The sequence below is a fragment of the Ostrea edulis genome, chromosome 10, assembly GCF_947568905.1.
Source record: "Ostrea edulis chromosome 10, xbOstEdul1.1, whole genome shotgun sequence".
Taxonomy (NCBI): Eukaryota; Metazoa; Mollusca; class Bivalvia; order Ostreida; family Ostreidae; genus Ostrea; species Ostrea edulis.
Window position 1 is genome coordinate 48,945,761 of NC_079173.1, and position 23,110 is coordinate 48,968,870.

General features: G+C 40.3%; 1 protein-coding gene across 2 annotated transcripts in view; it reads right to left on the bottom strand.

The window, feature by feature from the left end:
- Window positions 1-808: 808 nt before the first annotated feature.
- Window positions 809-23,110, bottom strand: part of LOC125665452 (centromere protein F-like) — a 42,468-nt gene continuing 20,166 nt past the window's right edge. For both annotated transcript variants that reach the window (XM_056152493.1, XM_056152492.1), the window contains exons 5-6: window positions 11,710-19,230; window positions 809-9,158 (exon numbers count right to left, since the gene is read on the bottom strand). In XM_056152493.1, coding sequence (XP_056008468.1) covers window positions 4,011-9,158; window positions 11,710-19,230 — 12,669 coding nt within the window. In that variant the 3' untranslated portion in view covers window positions 809-4,010. The remainder of the gene's footprint in view (window positions 9,159-11,709; window positions 19,231-23,110) is intronic.

Genomic DNA, 23,110 nt, shown 5'->3' on the forward strand with positions numbered 1-23,110 from the left:
ACAAACAAGTCTACAAATTAAACCTTAAATTTTTCTGTCATTAAAACAATAAATTGCAGTTTTACAACCAAATGTCCAACACCAAATTTAAAGCCATTCAGATCAACATAATAGTTTTATATTTGTGAATATATATATCAATATAACAAGAGCATCATTTCACAACCCAGGCCAAAACCTCAGGTCAGAGGTCAGGAGTTTCACAACCCAGGCCAAAACCTTAGGTCAGGAGTTTCACAACCCAGCTGGCCAAAACCTTAGGTCAGGAGTTTCACAACCCAGGCCAAAACCTCAGGTCGGAGGTCAGGAGTTTCACAACCCAGGCCAAAACCTTAGGTCAGGAGTTTCACAAACCAGGCCAAAACCTCAGGTCAGAGGTCAAGAGTTTCACAACCAGGCCAAAACTTAGTCAGGACTTTCACAAACTGGGCCAAAACTCTTAGTCAGGAGTTCACAACCCGTGCCAAAACTCCTAGGAGTTTAATAGCCCAGGCCAAAACTCTTAGTCAGGAGTTTAACAACCAGGCCAAAACATTCCATACAATAATAATCCATATTGCCCTGTGTTCTTACCAGAACCCTTGACCTTGGGACCATTTTTTTTTTTAAGTTTTAATGCAATTTCCTTCATCCATATAGCTCCACACTTGGGCATGAAATCCTGACCTAGGGGCCATGAATTTTACAGGGGCCATGAATATTACAGGGACCTGAGTGGACTTCACAATTCTGTTTTGTAAGACTGTATACCAATCTTCATACCAGATGTCAAGAAATATCAATTGAAAGAAGATTTTTGAAGACAATGCTTAGTTCATTACTTTCATTTTTTATTTTGTTTGATACATATTACACAGAATCATCACACCACATGATAATCATGTGATCATATCACATGACCAAAACCAAAGATCAAAAGGCATTAACATACATTCCCCATGCAGTCATCAATGGACGGAAACAGGTTCGAGATCTTATAAAAACTGTATCAGATGACCCCCCCCCCCCCTCAAAAAATGATATGATAAATACATAGATTGAATCACAAAGACTGTCACACCTGTATGTCACAGATAAAACACATAGCTGTCAGCTTACCTGTGTCAAACATGTGACTTGAATCTTGTGTTTCACTCTAAATCACGATCTTATATATACTGTAAGTTTTTCACTCTATATCACCATCTTATATATACTGTATGTTAAAACTTCTCTTGTACAGTACACTGAAACACATTCACCGATCACCTACATCATATCACAATGACCTTGACCTTGTGACCTGAGTAAATCCTTTAGTTACTGTGCATGGACAATGCAATCCTGAAGTCTCTTGATAATGACCTTTACCTTGTGGCCTGAATGCGATGCAGGTGTGAATGAGATGCGTACGTGCATCTGTTTGAATGGCTATAGGAATCCCATATGAAACGAAAGTTAAACTTAATATGAAAATAGATCTTATTTTTAAAAATACACGAGGGTATGAACCGTGATGCTTCGATATCATGCCAGCACACTTCTCGTGAAGTGCATTAGGAGTAAGCTGGCGTAAAACGTCCCCGAGTTCACATCCACTGCTGTACTGTCTTAGCTCTTGTTTAGATATACCCATATACACTCCTGTACTGTCTTAGCTCTTCTTTAGATATACCCATATACACTGCATGCATCATTCATATTAAGGAAGATCTATATAGACCCAGATCTCACCAGAATCATAAACTATCTAAACACCATAAACCCTGCATCTATAGATAGCACATCTCAAAACACACACATTCATCAAATGAAGTATAAACATCTCAAAACACACACATTATATTCATCAAATGGAATATAGATATTATGATCCCTTCATTTCAGAAAACACACACATCATATTCATTAAATGGATTATAAATATTATGGACCCTGCATTAAAAAACGCATACCTTCATTAACTGTGTATGATAAATATTGTGGATAAATCACAAGTATTAAGTCCTATAGTCCCAGCATTTAATATACACATACCTTCACCAGCACCATTAGCATACTCTTCTCACCTCCCAGTACAGAAGAGTCAACAAATACACCATTGAATTTGATATCACAATGACATTACACCAGACATGGAGATCACACGATCGTACGGTTATATCATCTCAGTGAAAACCGCCTAATCCAACACCTGTTCACTGGGGATTCCGACCCTTAACTTCATTCTCAATTCACATTTTCATTGGGTTTCACTGTACAACCTTGTGAACACCGAATCATATTTCTTACGTGTTCATACATTGTGTGTGAACACTGGAGAAGCATATTTCTTACGTGTTCATACATTGTGTGTAAACAGTGGAGAAGCATATTTCTTACGTGTTCATACAATGTGTGTGAACAGTGGAGAAGCATATTTCTTACGTGTTCATACATTGTGTGTAAACACTGGAAGCATATTTCTTACGTGTTCATACATTGTGTGTGAACACTGGAGAAGCATATTTCTTACGTGTTCATACATTGTGTGTGAACAGTGGAGAAGCATATTTCTTACGTGTTCATACATTGTGTGTAAACAGTGGAGAAGCATATTTCTTACGTGTTCATACAATGTGTGTGAACACTGGAAGCATATTTCTTACGTGTTCATACATTGTGTGTGAACAGTGGAGAAGCATATTTCTCATGTCTTCATACAATGTGTGTAAACACTGAAGAAACAAATTTCTTGTGTTCATACATAACACTATATGAACACTCAATTCAGACGAACCATCAAAAGTACTTATATTTACACATACAGGTCAGAATATCGCACTATATACATAATATGGAACAAACTCCTAGGTTGTATCAGTAAAATATGTGTACAAATTTGAGGTCTATATTTGATCCACCCCACCCCCAAAAAATGACACATATAACTACATGTTTTTGTTGAACAAAAATAGAACAAGAACAAACACGCCGGCAATCACCCATACAGGAAATGGATTGTGGCGAAGATAAAATGCCGACTTTTGTTAACATAGCAACAATAAGCTGACAAAAATTCCACGCTTGTATTACATAAAAAACGCATACAAAACTAACCTGGGAATGCCATGCACAGATAGTCAATGTACAACTTTTCTGTAGTTTTCAAGTTATCTCCCTTTACAGCTGACAAACAAAATTCTGGATATATATTGGGTCCATAATATGATACATTGGCTAGATAAATGATGAGACAGAGATCTTCATTTAAATAAATTTTAAAAAATGTCATGATTCAAAGCAAGTTGTTATGGTTAAATTTGAAATAAAGGGAGAGAACTTGCACAAGACAAAATTGTCCATTTTCCACATGTCAACGTTTTCTCAATACCAAGAACGTAGAAATCCCGTGTATAAATAATAATCTGGATTTCTGTGTGATAGATCACAATAATAAACCGTCACAGACCTTTACCAAAAATAAGTCATGCAGACAATCATCAAAATAAGCCATGCATGACCTTCACCAAAAATAAGTCATGCATGAAACAGAAAGCAAGACACAAAAAAAAAAACAATGCAAGAACAAGTTATTAATGACAAGGAAATTTTCATTTACAGTCAATCAAATAATCTCTGTTGATTAGTTTACAAACTGTTAACCTGTGTGTGTTGCTTACAATAAATTTCAGGGATGATCTTTTTTCATTTGACAATTGACTTTTTAAATTTATGAAATATATTTAAGATTCACTTCAAAAATAAAAAGAAATATGAACAACTCAAAATCTACTCAGTTAAATACATCATTTGTTCTCCAATTTTCCTCTACACAAAAATTTCCTTGTCACATAATAATCAAAACTATGTCAATATAAGTCCAGGTATACGGCAAGGTGGATTTCTATATGCATGAATATCTATACAAGATTCAGTCCACTTTACAATGGTTAATTTGGCACATATATTTCTGTCTATACATTTCATCACATGGCTATACAGTATACAGGCAATACAATTTTACACAAGCCTTCACACAGGACTAAACATCAGAAGCTGTTAGTTCTCCCTAAAGTCTTGTTTTTCTGTTGGGAATCTAGTGATGGTAATGTGTCTCCTTGTTGAGACTTAACTGAGAGCTTACTATCATTACTTAATGCAGATCCCTGAGTTTTATTTTGCTTGTCACTACTGGGAGAAGCACTAGTCCACTGCTGGTGGGACTGTAGTGCTGGATCGGTATCACTACTGGGAGAAGCACTAGTCCACTGCTGGTGGGACTGTAGTGCTGGATCGGTATCACTACTGGGAGAAACACTAGTGCACTGCTGGTGGGACTGTAGTGCTGGATCGGTATCACGTCTCTGTAGAGTTTCCACGGACTCTGATCGTTGTGAAGGCACGACACCGGTAGAAGACACACTCCTTTCATACAGCATCCTTTCTAACCCTGTCCTCAGCGAACCACTGCTGTTCCGATGCCAAGATCGAAGCATTGATTTATCGTTACCGATCTTCTGTCCTGACCCCGCCTTCAGTTTCCCTTTCAGAAACTCGATGGCATTTATGTGTTCCTTCTCTGCGTCTGTTAACATAACCTGGACTCGACCAACTTCCTTTTCCCCTGACCTCAAGAAATTCTGACCCATACTGTGACGTCCAGACCTACTGGATGTCTCAGACACTGAGGGACTCTGTCCCCGCGACACCTCATCAGACCTCGTGGAGGTCGCCTCAGAAAGGTCATCGCTTCCGAGAGCCAGAATCTGATCTTTCATCTTCAATTCCCGGAGTAACTGGTTCCGCTGAATTTCAAGTAATTCTTCTTTTTCTTGAAGTTTAGCTTCGATTTCTAAGAAGTCTATCTCCAGCAGCCGCTTCTGTCTCATCAATTCTTTTTCGATCAGATTCTTGTGGTAAATAATGTCCTCCAGTTTCCTTTGGTAGCCAATCTGTCTTTGCAGCTCCATTTTCTTTTCATGAAGTTCATTTTCTATGCTTTCTCTTTCACTCAATTTCACTTTTAACAGATCTTTCTCTCGTCGAAGATTTTCTTCCAAAATCATCCGATCCCCAAGACTACCCGACAACTTGTTATTTTCGAGATCTCGTTCTTTTAATTTTTCAATCAGTTCCTGCCTCTGAAGCTGTAACAATGCCACCTGCTGGGTGAACAGTTCATCTTTCTCCGTTGACCCTTCAGTTGACCCCAGTTGACCTCTCAACTCTATCACTATCCTTTCCTGTTCCTGTACTCTCTTCAGCCATTTGTCATTTTCCATTTGAAGCATCTTATTTGTTTCCTGCAGCATGGACACCTTCTGCCTGAGCGACACAAGTTCAGCAGAAAGGTCAAAGTTCACTACTGTGTTAGTCATTCCTAATTTCGATTTGAGATTGCTGGACATCCATTTTTCTCTTTCAAGAGCCTCCTGTAAAAGGGCGTTTTCCTGAGTATAAATAGATTTAGTCTCCTTTAAATCCTTCCTCAGGTCGGAAATCTCGTCAATGAGTTCAAAGTGTTTGTTTTCTAAGGCTTTATGTCCGTCTTCCTTGGGGCCTAATCCTGAAACTACTCGATCTCCATTGCAATCCCAGCTGCCTCCGCTGAAAGTGGACACTGCACTTCCACTATAGACGGAGGAACCAGATGGAGAAAGTAGGTCGGCGCTTTCTGGAAAATTCTCCGTCACTGTGGTGGAGATCTCCAGAGGGGAGATACTCTTCCCACTGTAATTTGATGGCAGCTCCAATTCGTCATCCAGTGGAGAACTCCAAGGGAGCAGTGGATCTATTTTCCCCTTCACTTCCATCTTATCCCCTCTCATATCGACCACCAGATCTCTCTTTTCTGTTTTTCCCCTCGGTGTGGAGCCATCATCTCCCTCTTTATTTCCTCTTTCATTATCCACTTGTGGTGGAGACTCTACATGCAGCTTCTGCCCAAGTGCTTTCAGATTTCTTTCTGGAGTCTGCCTGCCTAGTAAATGTTCCTCTAGTTTCCGGATGTACGTTTCTTTCTCCTTCAGAGTTTTTTCCATCCTGATACGGTAATCCTGAAAATCTTGTGAACCCTCCACCTCTGATGAATCAATTTGATCCAGTTCCTCTTCCAGTTTTTTAATACAGACTTCTTTTTCCTGAAGACTAGCTTTTAGGGACTCCATCTCCTCTAGCGACACTTCGAAATTGTGATCATGTTCTTCGCTTTCTGTCTGTGTTTGTTTATACTCATACATAAATTGGACGTGAATTGTCTGTGCTTCTTGATCAGATGTTATGACCTCTACAGTCCCAGGGTCTGTTCCCATATCCTTCATTTCGCTCTCTTTCTGACCCCTACCCAAGTCCTCATTAGTTTGTGTCGCTGTATGCAGAGTCTGATTGTCCACTGAAGTACCTCTGCTGCATGCATCTCTGTCACAATCCATTCGTCCCAACTTCATCTCAACACTCACTCCATCATCATTAAACATGCTTGAGTCGACTTGACAGTCTTCATCCTTCATGTTAACATCTGCTGACAGCTTTTCTTGTAGTTCCTTGATTTCAGATTGTAAGGTCTCGCACACCAGTCTCTCCTCAGCCAAACTGTCTCTGAGTGCTCCAGCCTTTTCCATCAATTCTTTTAGGTCTTTTTCTTTACTTTCACATTGATCACTTATTTCTTGGACTTTCTGTTTATTTCTTTCATTCTCTTCTACTTCAGTATTCAATTGAGAGATCAGGTCCTTCGTCCTGCTTTCAACATGTTCTATAAAATCGTCCTTCCCTTTCATTTCAAGCTGTAGTGAGAGATTGTCTCTTCTGAGTACATCCATTTCTTCCTGACAGCTTGATAATGTTTCTGTAAGCTTACAGATGCTGGCCTCCAGCTCTTCCATCTTTGACTGATTTCCAACATTTCCTATCATTTCTCCTTCTGTTTCACTTGCCTGTTTTCTTTCTTTCAGATCATCTGCAATATCGTCAGCAATCTTCTCTGTATCTTCAGCTACTGACTGATCCTTAACATCAACTGATGATGACATTTCCATTTTTTCACCCGCCTTTTCTTTTTCTTCATCAACCACATGCTGCTCATCCATATCAGCAACTAGTGGGCTTTTTTCTGTGTCCATTTCGATTGTCAACCGTGCTCCTTCTCTCGCCAGGAAATGTGGAACACTGTAGCTCCCATCCATGTCTCCCTCTACAACCACCTCCTCTTCCTCTTCCACCAGGAACACAGAACCCTGTCGAAGTTCACTCAACTCACTCTCCAGCTTTCTGATTTTTTCTACCAGGGCTTTTCGCTCACCATTGTTCAAACTCTCCACAATCCGGATTTTCTCTGTTAAGAACGTGTTCTGAAATTCCAGCTGGTTCAGCCTGTTTTCCATCTCCTTGTAATGCTGATTAGAAAACAATTTCAGTGCCATCCAGGTATCTCCTGATCGCTGGCCCACATCCTCCGCTTCATACGAGAACTGTCTCTGTGTAAAAGGTTTCTTGTTACTATTTCTCCCAGATAAACTCGCACTCAGCAGAGATTTTGTCCCCTCTCTCGCAGATTTTAATTCCTGCTCCAAGTCCTTCCTGTACAACTTCTCGGTTTTACATTCCAACTCAACAGCTTCCCGGAGCTGCTTTTCTTTCTCATACAAAAAGTTTAATCCTTTGATCTTGTTTTCCATGAGCTCATTGGCTGATATGGAAATGGAGTCATCTTTCCTTTTTTCCAATCCATCAACATCATCCTCTTCATATTCTGATGATGTTGAAAATGACTTCTGTCTACTTTGGATTTTCGGACCAGCGGAAGAAATGTCTTCCACCAGGCTGTTCAGCTCCTGTTCAAGTCCTTGACGAAGCAGAATCTCATTTTCCATTTGTGTGTTCAATGTCTGACACTTCTCCAGCAGTTCAGATTTCTCCTTCGAAAATTCAACCATCAATAATTTTATTTTATTTTCTAAGAAAAGCACCTCAGATTCCTTGGCTTTCACGAGTTTTTCCAGCTGCACTCTGTCGATTTCGGACAGCTCTGCTGCTACGCATTCCACGAAGTCTTGATTGATTGGTGGGTCTTGCTCCAGTGGGACTTTAGTTGGTATGAACCCCTCACTTGTCTCTGTCAGGAAATGATGTACTGGGGCAGATGAAGGGAAAACGTTTACTTTTCTCACTTCAGGTGAAAACTGCGGTGGCTCCTCAGAGAACGATCGGTGAACATTCCTTTCCACCCAACTTGGTTCTAAATTTAGACTCAATCTACTGGCTTGTAGATCTTCATCATGTATATCTTTAAAATATTCAGCATCTTCCGGGTTAAAACCTTGCTCCACTTCCCCATTATCATTGAACTGAGAGAAAAATGTTCCTTCCAGTTCATGACCAAATTCCGGTTGAAAGCCTTGTTTAATCTCACTTTGAACTTCTTCTCGAGGATTCACCAAACTCTTGTTTTCTATTTCTTGACCAAGTTCTGGTTGAAATCCTTGCATAATCTCACTCTGAGATTCCTTTCTACCAATCCCCAAGCCCGAGCTTTCTATTTCTTGATCAAGTTCGGGTTGAAAGCCTTGTTTAATCTCGCTTTGAGATTCCTTTCTAGCAATCCCCAGTCCCGAGCTTTTTATTTCTTCATCGAGTTCCGGTTGAAAGCCTTGTTTAATCTCGCATTGAGATTCCTCAATAGCATTCCCCGAGCCGGAGCTTTCTATTCCTTGTTGAGTTATACTTCTTTTCTTCACCACTTCAAACTTTCCGCTTCGAAATCCGTCCAGCCTGGTGCTCAGTGTTTGGTCTGAAAATCCCTCAGTACCTGAGCTAGCGATGGTCTCAATAACTTCAGGTTTAAATCCTTGTTCAACACATACACCTCCACCTGTCCCATCTGATCGACCACTTCCTGGAGCGCTGAAACTGCAAGTCTCCGTCCGGTCCAACAAATCCTTGAAACTTTGATGCAGTTTTTGACACTCTGATTTCCTGCAAGGCCACTCCTGACCTGGGTCAAGGTCAAAATCAAGGTCAAAAGAAGACTGCAGCGCGACTTCTTCAAATATAAACATGGAGGAGTGATAAGCAGGTGTCTGGACGAGGATTTCGTCCTGTTCTGTGAAGACTGAATCGTCCCCCGCCGGAGTCTGACGTGTCTCTCGTTTCAGTTGACGAATTTCACTCAGAAGTCTGTCTCTTTCTTCACATATCTCCTGCAAGTTAAAAAGAATCACTGTAATTAAAGTCACTAATCTACCCTAATTAAATGATTTCTATTTCTAATCACAATCCTTTATCTAAATCTACCCTAATTAAATGAATTCTACCTTTAATCACAATCCTTTATCTAAATCTATCCTAATCAAATGAATTCTACTTTTAATCACAATTGTTTATCTAATCTACCTAAGTCAAATGAATTCTATTTCATTTTTTTTACCATTAATGATGGATCAATTTTCATTCAGATTACAGAGGTGAATATACAGTACATTACCATGTGTATTTATACCCTTCACCTGCATTTATTGACTTATATTCCACCAATCATAATTTATTCCTAACCTACATACAGCTACATTGGCTTATATTCCACCAATCAAAATTTATTCCTAACCTACATACAGCTACATTGGCTTATATTCCACCAATCAAAATTTATTCCTAACCTACATACAGCTACATTGGCTTATATTCCACCAATCAAAATTTATTCCTAACCTACATACAGCTACATTGGCTTATATTCCACCAATCAAAATTTATTCCTAACCTACATACAGCTACATTGGCTTATATTCCACCAATCAAAATTTATTCCTAACCTACATACAGCTACACTGGCTTATATTCCACCAATCAAAATTTATTCCTAACCTACATACAGCTACATTGGCTTATATTCCACCAATCAGAATTTATACCTAACCTACATACAGCTACATTGGCTTATATTCCACCAATCAGAATTTATTCCTAATTTACATACAGCTACAAATCTTTCCACTTTTTTCGTAAAATACTCTACCCCTCCCGTCTTCTGCCCCCCCCCCCCCCCCCCCTACATTGAATTACCATTAATAATGAATCAAAATGAATAAACAGTGTAACAACAACACCCCCCCCCCCCCACCCACCCTTCACTCCACTGATGAGAATAAGTATGTCTCATGGAGCAATATCAAACTCCCATTGTGCTATTCACCAGATTTTATATGCATTAACAGTCTCTGAAACATTCTACTTTTTCCACCTGAACGATAAGCAACTGAGAAGTGAATGGTAGGGAAACGACTGGTTATGTGTTTTAAAACAAATTTCACAGAGGAGTTTGACTGCTTGCTATCATTCCATACACATTTCTTATCTTTATAATCCACCTTAATAAAAGGGGGTGGGGGATTGAAAATTGAATGTTCCAAATTCTGTCTATGCCCCTTTAATGATCTGAAAAGGTAGATCTGACAGGTGTCCCTCTCCCACCTTTATAAGTTTCTAGAACTATTTATTACACAACACAGGTACCCACCTTTAGAAGTGTCTAGAACTATTTACTACACAACACAGGTACCAACCTTTAGAAGTGTCTAGAACTATTTATTACACAACACAGGTGCCCTCCTTTAGAAGTGCCTAGAACTATTTACTACACAACACAGGTGCCCTCCTTTAAAAGTGCCTGGAACTATTTACTACACAACACAGGTGCCCAGCTTTAGAATTGTCTAGAACTATTTTACTACACATCACAGGTACCAACCTTTAGAAGTGTCTAGAGCTGTACCCACCTTTAGAAGTCCCTAGAACTATTTACTACACAACACAGGTACCCAGCTTTAGAAGTCCCTAGAACTATTTACTACACAACACAGGTACCAACCTTTAGAAGTGTCTAGAACTATTTTACTACACATCACAGGTACCTACCTTCAGAAGTGTCTAGAACTATTTACTATACAACACAGGTACCAACCTTTAGAAGTGCCTACAACTATTTACTACACAACACAGGTGCCCTCCTTTAGAAGTCCCTCGAACTATTTACTACACAACACAGGTGCCCTCCTTTAGAAGTCCCTAGAACTATTTACTACACAACACAGGTACTCACCTTTAGAAATGTCTAGAACTATTTACTACACAACACAGGTACCTACCTTTAGGTGTCCCTAGAACTATTTACTACACAACACAGGTGCCCACCTTTAGAAGTGTCTAGAACTATTTACTACACAACACAGGTACCCATCTTTAGAAGTGCCTAGAACTATTTACTACATCACACAGGTACTCACCTTTAGAAGTATCTAGAACTATTTACTACACAACACAGGTACCCATCTTTAGAAGTGCCTAGAACTATTTACTACACAACACAGGTACTCACCTTTAGAAGTATCTAGAACTATTTACTACACAACACAGGTACCCACCTTTAGAAGTGTCTAGAACTATTTACTACACAACACAGGTGCCCACCTCTAAAACTGTCTAGAGCTATTTACTACACAACACAGGTGCCCTCCTTTAGAAGTACCGAGAACTATTTACTACACAACACAGGTACCCACCTTTAGAAGTGCTTAAAACTATTTACTACACAACACAGGTGCCCACCTCTAAAACTGTCTAGAGCTATTTACTACACAACACAGGTGCCCTCCTTTAGAAGTTCCTAGAACTATTTACTACACAACACAGGTACCCACCTTTAGAAGTGCCTAGAACTATTTACTACACAACATTACTATAACAGGTACCCACCTTGAGAGGTTTCTGGAACTTTTCCCGTATCCTCGTTTTTTGTTTCTCAACCTCTGCACGAAGTTTTCGTCCCTGGTCCTTTCTCACTCTCTGCATGGCTTCCACAAACTCTTTATGCTTCTCCGCTTTAACTGACTTTATTTTCTGACTAACTGCATGTTCCATCTGCTTAATCAACTCTTTTTTCTCCATGTCAAATTTTCCCAGAAGTTCAAATTCCCTCTCTTTGAGTGACATTTCCAGTCGTTCTTCCATCTCATACTTCACTCCCTCAATTCTCTGTTCATACTCTTCTTTTAATTCTTCTCGTATTTTTTCCCTTTCTTCCTTGGCGTCTTCTGTCTCCATTTCACCGCGTTCTTCAGGGCCTGTTTCAGACAGAGTCTGCAGCTCCCCAGCTCTCTCAGTCTCCACACCTACAGCTGTGATGGCTGCATCCAACTCTTCCACCACAAACCTTTCACTCAACACCTCTTCTTCATTTCCTCTTTGTTGTTGTGCAACAGTTTCCAGTTCGTCTCCATTACCTCCTCCACTGTCATTCCTAGCATAACTTGGGGACAAAGTGCCTTCAGTCTCAAAATTTTGGATTCCCTTCTGCTCTTCTGCAATAGTTTCATTGTGTAAGTTGTACGAATCACTGCCAAACCCCTGCTCCACGACAAAATCCCTTCCAGTGCTGTGATCATTTTTGCTCTGTTGATTTATTGATTCCCTGGGCTCTTCACTGTCCAGTCTCTGAAACACACCACTGTCGGATCCACCACCAGCCTTCCTCTGGTTCTGCAGTTCCTTGTTAAACTTATCGTTTACTTCCTTCTGTCTCTCCTTTTCGGTGAACACCAATAAGTCATTCTTCTCTTCCAGACTGGTGATGAGGTGCTCCTTTTGCTCCTGGGCAGACTGGAGTTCCGATTGAAGAACATCAATCGATAATTTCAAACTCCCCACATCCCTATTTACAGACCCAAGCTGCTGACGTAGTTTTTCCATTTCGTTGTTGCACTCTTGTTTCGTCTCTTCCATCAGGTTGTGAACTGTCTCGTACCGTCCCTCCATTTCAGTTAAGTCCTCCAACAGCTTCTCCTGGATGGAAATCAGCTTGCCTCGCTCAGCTTTCACTTCTTCAAACTTTTCGAGAGATTGTTTTAACTGATCATTTTCGTCACACAAGGCGGCAACCTTTGACCTCAGTTCCTTATTCTCAGAAACTCTTTTGGCCAGGTCCCTGGACAATCTGTCTTTCTCCACAATAATTTCGTCCATCTTTAATTTAAACTCTGACTGTTCTTTACGAATATCGCACACATCATGTCGGCTTCTTTCCACCGAATCTCTCATTTCTGTTGTGATATCCCTGTGAACTTTGACCTCTTGAATAATTGTTTCTCTTTCGTTTCTCATTTCCAGGTTCTCGGTAGCTATGACCTTCAAATTCTCCTCCAGTTCGTGTATATGATGTTTCTGTTCGTTCTGACTCATCTCACAGAGAGAGGCAATCTTTTGGGCATTTTCCAGCTCTTCTTCCAACATTTCAATTCTCTTTTGTGCAACAATTTTTTCATCCTCGCTTTCCTGGCATCTCCGCGAGAGCTCTTCTAAGTCTTTTTCTTTCTCAACCAAGTGACAGTGTAATTTTTCAGTTTCTTCTTTTAAAACGATATTCACTGAGTTAGAAATGGTTAGTGACACTAAAGTCTCGCTCAGCTTATCAATTTCTCCACTCTGACCTAATGTGTTACAGTTCTCTGAACTTTCATCCTCCTCCTCTGGTTGGGATATTTTGTTTTCCATACTTGACAAAGTATCAACACTCTCTTTATCATCTCCACTTTCCTGGGTGGAAATATGCAACTGCCTCTCTTTCAGTGATATTTTCTGCTCCACATTCAATAATGCCTCATCCACACTCTCTCGAGACACAGCAATCGACTCCAGTTCATCTTTCAAGGACATAATTTCATTTTTTAACCCCTCATTAGCCAACACAGACTGCTGAAACAATGAAGTCACCTGTACTATCTGATTCTGACCTCTGTTGACCTCTTCCTGTAGGTCTGAGAAATATTGTCGAAGTTTGAAGTTTTCCGAGGACAAAACATTTACTTTCTCCTGAAGTTTATCTTTTGTACCAGTTTTATCCTTGTCCAGTGTTTCTGCTCCATTCCTCAGTTTCTGTAATTCTTCAGTTAATGCTTGATTTTCCTCCATCAGATGACTATTTTCTTCCATCACTGCTTCCAAATTCTCCTCCTCTTCTTTACTAGTACCTTTAACAGCCACCTTGAGGCAAGATCTGAAATAATTTTTGTCTTTTTCTAGTTCTTGAACTTTGACTTTCAAAGTCTCCACAGTCTTCTTCAATTCAAGATTCTCAACCACTACAGACACTCCTGTTTGTTCACACCCATCCTCCTTGTCAACTGTCTGTCTGCAGGTGTCCCCAGTGGTATGTTCCTCCAACGGTACTTCACTCACCACCAGTTCTCGTTCCGACAGCTCAGTTGGTACTGTCATGTTCGCTGTGATTTTGGACAGAGCGGTCTCCAGTTTACCCAGAGATGCTAACACGGAAGTTTCTTCCAGCTCCTGTTGTGGTTGGTCGGTACCAATGCTACCTCTCAACTCCCCAATGTCTCCCTTCAATTGTTCGATCTGCAGGTGCTTCTCTCTCACCCTTGATTCCACTTCTCTGCGTAGTTCCGTTTTTAACCTTTGACATTCCTGATCAAGTTCCTTTACTTTTCTTACCATTTCTGAATTAATTTCCTCCAGTGAGGAAACTTCCTCTTGCAGAGCCTTATTTTGAGTTTCCTGGTTCCTGACTTTCTGAACAAGATCACATATTTCTCTGTCTTCAGTAGTTTTCATCTCCTTGTGTTCAGATCTGACATTTTCAATTTTTATTTCCAATTCAGAAATGGTGTGTTGAAGTTCTTCTACGTGAAGCTCTCCTCTCGCTGCCTTTTCTTTAAAATCTTTATGAATTCTTTGAATCTCTTCCTTCTTTTGCAAAAATTCCATCTCATATTTTTCTCTCTGTTCCTCACTATAACACTGTGCTTCATTCAATTTCAAAGTGAGTCTCTCAATTTCAGAGTTTTTCAAACCACATTCCATTTCCAATTTGTTTTCATGAAGAGCTGTCAAATTCCTCATTTCAATTTCTTTCTTTTGCACCTGTTCCTCCAATGCTGATTTCAAGTAAACCCTGTCCTCTGAAATTTTTCTCATTTCTTCCTTTTGTTCACACACCTCTCTCCTCACAGTGTCGCAGTCCAATGTCATCTCCTCCAACAGACTCTCCTTCTCTTTCAGAATTTCCACGAGATTCTGAGAGTCCCTTGCTGCTATTTCCCTCTCTTTCTGTTCGACTGCACACTTTTCCACCAACTCCACACGTTCACGCTTTAATTCCTCATTTTCACTCCGTACACTTTTCATCACGCCTGTTAAATCCTCGAATTGTTTCTGAACTGCTTCCACATCCTTATCTCTGGATCTGAGCTTCTCTTCCAAAAGAACAATTTGATTTTTTAATTCTTCGGTTTTTATTTTTAAGTTTTCTAGGTCTTTATTAAGTTGACAATTTCTCTTTTCAGTGTCTTGTAGTATTCCTCTAATCTGATGAAGCTCCGAATCCTTGTCTTTCACACATGACTGTAAACTCCTCTGCTCTTCATTGATCTTCAGAATTTCCTCATTTTTCTTAAAAATCTCTTCTTCCTGTCTTTTTCTGTCTTCGTCAGCTTTTTCCATTAGCTTGACGATTTTTGTTTCGGCATTTTGATTGTTGAACGTTAATATTCTGTTTTGGCCCCCGAGTTCGTCAATACATGATTCCAACTCTGCAATTTTACCAGTCCTTAAATCTTCCTGTCTCTGTTTCTCTTCTTGATATTTTTGTTGCAGATTTTGAAAATTCTTCAAGCCCTCTAATTTCTCTTTCTCAATAATTTTCATTTCATTCACAAGTTTCCTGTGATTTTCTGTAAACTCACTTTTCTCTACGAGTAAGCTGTCGCAGTCGGAATTTAATTTATCTAATTTCTTATGAAGTTCATCAATTTCTGCCTCTAGGAGCGAATTTTGCACTTTTAACTGACTAAGCTCCTGATTCAGTTGCGAATTCTCGACTTCCGCATCTTTAAGTTTTTTCACAATTTCTTCGCTTTCTTTTAAGACCTTCGATCCATTCACTTCCGAATCTGACAGACTCTGCAACAAGCTGACATTTTCTGAGACGACAGCTTCGTATTTCTGAGTCAGCTGATCGTGTTCATTTCTCAATGTGTGGTTTTCATCACCTACCATATCATAATGATCTTGTAAATTCAAATAGTCATGTTTTACATCCGTTAATTCTTTCTGTAAATTTTGTAACTTTTCATTTAGTTCTTCATTATCATATTCTAAGTTCTCATTCTTAATTGTCACATCAGAAAAACTTGCTTTGAACACATCGAATTGATTTGATACATGCTTAAATTTACTCTGAATGTCATCACACTCACGACTCTTCCCATCTAACTCCTCCATCACTAATTCTAAGTTTTTCTGGAGCGTTTCATTCGCCAAAACTAACACTGATAATTCCCCCTCCAACTTCACACTTAAATCATCTGTCTTTGGATCTTTCAGAGTTTCCGGATCATTACAGCCTTGTACATTCACAGTTAAATCTTCCGTCTCACCATCAGTTGTGAAATTTTTATACACCTCATCACTAGCGGTCTCAACAGAAACAACAGGCTTAGTGTGAACAGAAACATTCTCAACAGAAGGAACAGAATTAGTTAATTCATCAACAAGAACAGAAGAAGCTGCACCACTGGATGAAAGCATGCACGGGCTCACCTTAATGTCTTCAGTTGCCAGTTGAATGTCGCCTGCTGCCGATTTTTCTCCGTCTGCTGCCAATTTTTCGCCGTCTGCTGGGTCAAGATTTTGGACTGTCCCCTGGTTTGAATGTCTTTCTACGGTAGCTGCGGATTTCACTACAGTAGCTGTGGATTTCACACTGTCTGGTAATAAAGTTATGTCTCTTTGATTCGGATCAAAATCCGTCATCTCAGTTTCCACATATAACATGTCTTCCACTTCCTTTATATCAGTAAATCCTTGAATTTCTTTACTCCCAGATTCTGCATGAGATTCTTCGAAATTATCCTCGTCAATAGAGTCATTCAAATCAAGACTGTCCTCAGAAATGTCCCCGGTTGGCTGAATTCGTTGTAGAAGTTTGTCCCTTTCAGCTTCCGTCTGTTCCAATTTTTCAACGAGGAGACATTTTTGATTTTGTAAAGTTCTCAAAATTTTCAGGAAGTTTGCAGAATCCAAAGAAACATCAGAGTCTAAATTCAACACAGATCTAACGTCACATTCCTCTTGAGAATTTTGTTCTCCAATGGATTCAATTTCCAATAACACAGATTGATGAGACTGAGCCTCATCTGTGTGAGTAGTTTCACTGAGTTTGGGAATATCCTCTTCATATTCCGAAATGTTGCATGCGATATGTTGTTTTGATGCAGTACCATCTTGATGGTCCACTTCATCGGATTCACCAGTCCCCACGCTGGACAAAGAAACATTCACAGGGCTAGCTGAAATGAACTCCTCCTGAACAATCTCATCTCTGACATGTTCATTTCTCTTTCTATCATCTTCAGCTGTAAATGCTTTCAGACTTTCAGCCTCTTTTTCAGCCATGACCTCACTTTGACACAGGAGGTCTTCCACCACACACTCCATCATGAATTCTGTGATAGACTCGTCGCCGTCGTTTCCAGTTTCCCATTCTTCTGGTGGCGTGCTCAGCTTGCCAAGCTTTTCTTTGTAGATGTCATTTTCATTCTGTAATGTTTTGATCACATCATCTTTGTCCAGTAGTTCCTGTTTATACATGTCTTGAATCTTATCAATTTCTAATGACTTCTCCTCCTGGGAATTTTCCAGATCCTTCTGCAGACCAAGAATCTGTTCCTCCAAAGACTGAACTTTGACCTTGAAGGATAAGTTCTCTTCTTTCAGACAATGGATCTCCGATTCGAGGTTCTTCACGTTCGACACCGGTTCCTGCATAGCTGTTTTTTCCATTTCATCATTTTCTGCCGATTTTTCCGTTCTGGCAGACTTCAATCTCTGTATCTCTTGCACTAGCTCTTCCCTCTCACTCCCCAGCTTGAGATTCTCCTTCTGCAGCTGTTCTTTTTCACTCCCTGCCACTTCGATCTGGTACTGTTGCCTGAGATATAAATCCTGTTGCACATTAATTCGGTTTTTCAGTTCATCATTCTGAATTCTGTAACACTGACATTCCTGTTGCAATCCATTTAACTGAGACACCAGCGTTTCTAACTGAACTTCAAGATCATCAGTGCGTTTACATTTCGACAACGCATTTTCCAAATCTTCATTCAACTGGTCCAACTCCAAAGCCTGCTGTTCTTTTTCACGCTGAAGCTCAGCAATGCTGGTCTCAAACATAAAAATTTTCGTATCTTTTTCACCGAGGCTGTTAAGGAGTTCGTCTCTCTTCATACTAAAGGATTCCAAACGTCTCCCTTTCTCTGCGATATTTTTCTCACAAATCTCCAGCTTTTCTTCCAGATTTTCTACTTCCTCTGACAGCCTCTCGTTGTCTCCACGCAGGAGGTCAATCTCAATTTCATGTTTCCCTTCCACCACCTCCACCTCCAATTCACGAATTCTCTCATTTTTCAAATTTAGCGTGTCGGTTAAAAGTTCGTAATCTGCCTTCAGAAGATCTAACTCCCCACTCTCACCAGCTGACATTTCTTCTGTTAGTTTCACTTTCTCTTCCAGAATTTCAACTTTCACTTTCAATTCCTCAGTCTCTTTCATATTTTCTTCTAGGTCACTAACTTTCAGTGTCAGTTTCTGATTTTCAGTTTTCAGAAGATCAAATTCTTTTGTGTTCTCATTCAAAGTTTTCACACTCTCCTCCAATGCTGCATTATTTTTTCTTAATCTCTCAATCTCTTTCAGATTCATTTCATTCACATTTTCGACATCAGTTTTCAATGCTTCATTTTTTTCCTTGACATCGTCTGCTTCAGTTAGCCTGGTTTCTAATTGTTTTACACAGAGTCTTAGTTTATCACAATCACTCTCACTACGCGACACGCAGGATTGCAATTCCACAATTTCATTGTCCTTACGCTCAAGCACTTCCTGTAAAGCATCCAGCTGAATCTGAATTTGATTGGTCCCCTCCTCACTTCCTGTGCCTGGTTCCCTGCTCTTTGCCTCTAAGGATGATACATTTGCCTTGGCTTCCTGAAGTTCCTGCTGTAATTGTGAAATTATCTCGTCACTGACAGTCGATGATTGTTGTAAGGGAGATTCTTGATTGGCTCCTGGTGAGCCTGTGACCTTGCGATCACTGTCCCTTTCTTTGAGATTTCTCTGAAGTACTGCGATCTCAGCCTTGGCCTCCTGCAATGTTTGCGTAGTCGACTTGTATTTCTCAGATTGAGCCTCCAGCAGCTTGCCAGCCTGAAAGAGAAAACAAGTGAAAAGTTTCTGCAAATGGGTACAAAAAAATTAAATACGGTGATCAGATGAAAAGGAATAACCCACCAAGAAAATTGTAATGGAACGAAAATGAAAGGCCCAAACAACACTACAACACATGATGACAAAGACCCAAACAACACTACAACAAGTGATGACAGAAAGCCCCAAACAACACAACAACAAGCGATGACAAAGATCCAAACAACACTACAACAAGCGATGACAAAGACCCAAACAACACTACAACAAGCGATGACAAAGACCCAAACAACACTACAACAAGTGATGACAAAGGTCCAAACAACGTTACAACAAGTGATAACAGAAAGGCCCAAACAACACTACAACAAGCAATGACAAAGACCCAAACAACACTACAAAAAGCGATGACAAAGACCCAAACAACACTACAACAAGCAATGACAAAGGCCCAAACAACACTACAACAAGCAATGACAAAGGCCCAAACAACACAACAACAAGCGATGACAAAGACCCAAACAACGCTACAACAAGTGATAATAAAGGCCCAAACAACACTACAAGAAGCGATGACAGAAAGCCCCAAACAACACTACAACAAGCGATGACAGAAAGCCCCAAACAACACAACAACAAGCGATGACAAAGGCATAAACAACACTACAACAAGCGATGACAAAGACCCAAACAACATTACAACAAGCGATGACAAAGACCCAAACAACACTACAACAAGCGATGACAGAAAGCCCCAAACAACACAACAACAAGCGATGACAAAGACCCAAACAACACTACAACAAGCGATGACAAAGACCCAAACAACTCTACAACAAGCGATGACAAAGACCTAAACAACACTACAACAAGTGATAACAGAAAGGCCCAAACAACACTACAACAAGCGATGACAAAGGCCCAAACAACACTACAACAAGCGATGACAAAGACCCAAACAACACTACATCAAGCGATGACAGAAAGCCCCAAACAATGCAACAAAAAGCGATGACAAAGACCCAAACAACACAACAACAAGCGATGACAAAGACCCAAACAACACTACAACAAGCGATGACAAAGACCCAAACAACACTACAACAAGCGATGACAAAGACCCAAACAACACTACAACAAGCGATGACAAAGACCCAAACAACACTACAACAAGCGATGACAAAGACCCAAACAACATTACAACAAGCGATGACAATCGCCCAAACAACACTACAACAAGCAATGACAAAGACCCAAACAACACTACAACAAGCAATGACAAAGGCCCAAACAACACTACAACAAGCGATGACAAAGACCCAAACAACACTACATCAAGCGATGACAGAAAGCCCCAAACAACGCTACAACAAGCGATGACAAAGACCCAAACAACACAACAACAAGCGATGACAAAGACCCAAACAACACTACAACAAGCGATGACAAAGACCCAAACAACACTACAACAAGCGCTGACAAAGACCCAAACAATACTACAACAAGCAATGACAAAGGCCCAAACAACACTATAACAAGCGATGACAAAGGCCCAAACAACACTACAACAAGCGATGACAAAGACCCAAACAACACTACAACAAGCGATGACAGAAAGCCCCAAACAACGCTACAACAAGCGATGACAAAGACCCAAACAATACTACAACAAGCGATGACAAAGGCCCAAACAACACTACAACAAGCGATGACAAAGACCCAAACAACACTACAACACGTGATGACAAAGGCCCAAACAACACTACAACAAGTGATGACAAAGACCCAAACAACACTACAACAAGCGATGACAAAGACCCAAACAACACTACAACACGTGATGACAAAGGCCCAAACAACACTACAACAAGCGATGACAAAGACCCAAACAACACTACAACAAGCGATGACAAAGACCCAAACAACACTACAACAAGCGCTGACAAAGACCCAAACAACACTACAACAAGCGATGACAAAGACCCAAACAACACTACAACAAGCGATGACAAAGACCCAAACAACACTACAACAAGCGCTGACAAAGACCCAAACAACACTACAACAAGCGATGACAGAAAGCCCCAAACAACGCTACAACAAGCGATGACAAAGACCCAAACAACACAATAACAAGCGATGACAAAGGTCCAAACAACGTTACAACAAGTGATAACAGAAAGGCCCAAACAACACTACAACAAGCAATGACAAAGACCCAAACAACACTACAAAAAGCGATGACAAAGACCCAAACAACACTACAACAAGCGCTGACAAAGACCCAAACAATACTACAACAAGCAATGACAAAGGCCCAAACAACACTATAACAAGCGATGACAAAGGCCCAAACAACACAACAACAAGCGATGACAAAGGCCCAAACAACACTACAACACGTGATGACAGAAAGGATCAAACAACACTACAACAAGCAATGACAAAGGCCCAAACAACACTACAACAAGTGATAATAAAGCCCCAAACAACTCTATAACAAGCGATGAGAGAAAGACCCAAACAACACTACAACAAGTGATGACAAAGACCCAAACAACACAACAACAAGCGATGACAAAGGCCCAAACAACACTACAATAAGCGATGACAAAGGCCCAAACAACACTACAACAAGTGATAATAAAGGCCCAAACAACACTACAACAAGCGATGACAAAGACCCAAACAACAATACAACAAGCGATGAGAGAAAGACCCAAACAACACTACAACAAGCGATGACAAAGACCCAAACAACACTACAACAAGCGATGACAGAAAGCCCCAAACAACACTACAACAAGCAATGACAGAAAGCCCCAAACAACACAACAACAAGCGATGACAAAGGCCCAAACAACACTACAACAAGCGATGACAAAGACCCAAACAACACTACAACAAGCAATGACAAAGACCCAAACAACACTACAACAAGCGATGACAGAAAGCCCCAAACAACACAACAACAAGCGATGACAAAGGCATAAACAACACTACAACAAGCGATGACTAAGACCCAAACAACACTACAACAAGCGATGACAGAAAGCCCCAAACAACACTACAACAAGCGATGACAAAGACCCAAACAACACTACAACAAGCGATGACAAAGAACCAAACAACACTACAACAAGTGATGACAGAAAGCCCCAAACAACACAACAACAAGCAATGACAAAGACCAAAACAACACTACAACAAGCGATGACAAAGAACCAAACAACACTACAACAAGCGATGACAAAGACCCAAACAATACTACAACAAGCAATGACAAAGACCCAAACAAGACTACAACAAGTGATGACAAAGACCCAAACAACACTACAACAAGCGATGACAAAGGCCCAAACAACACTACAACAAGCAATGACAAAGGCCCAAACAACACTACAACACGTGATGACAGAAAGGATCAAACAACACTACAACAAGCAATGACAAAGGCCCAAACAACACTACAGCAAGTGATAATAAAGGCCCAAACAATGCTACAACAAAAGGTACTGTGAGCAATGCTCACTAAGAATACCCCCCGCTTACTCCAATCTCCCAAAGAGTGTTGGTAATAGGTATAAACTACCTCTTTTCTGAGGATAAAAAACAAATGGCATGACAAACCGAACCATATTGCTACTTTGATATCCAGTGCGCGTGACCTTTGACCTTTTGACCCCAAAATCGATAGGGAACATCTTCATCCCATGGGTAGTCCATATGTATGATATGGTGACGGTAGGTGGAAAGGATAACGCTTTAGAGCCCGGAAACCATATTGCTACTTCGATGTCCAGTGCGCGTGACCTTTGACCCCAAAATCGATAGGGAACATCTTCATCCCATGGGTAGTCCATATGTATGATATGGTGAT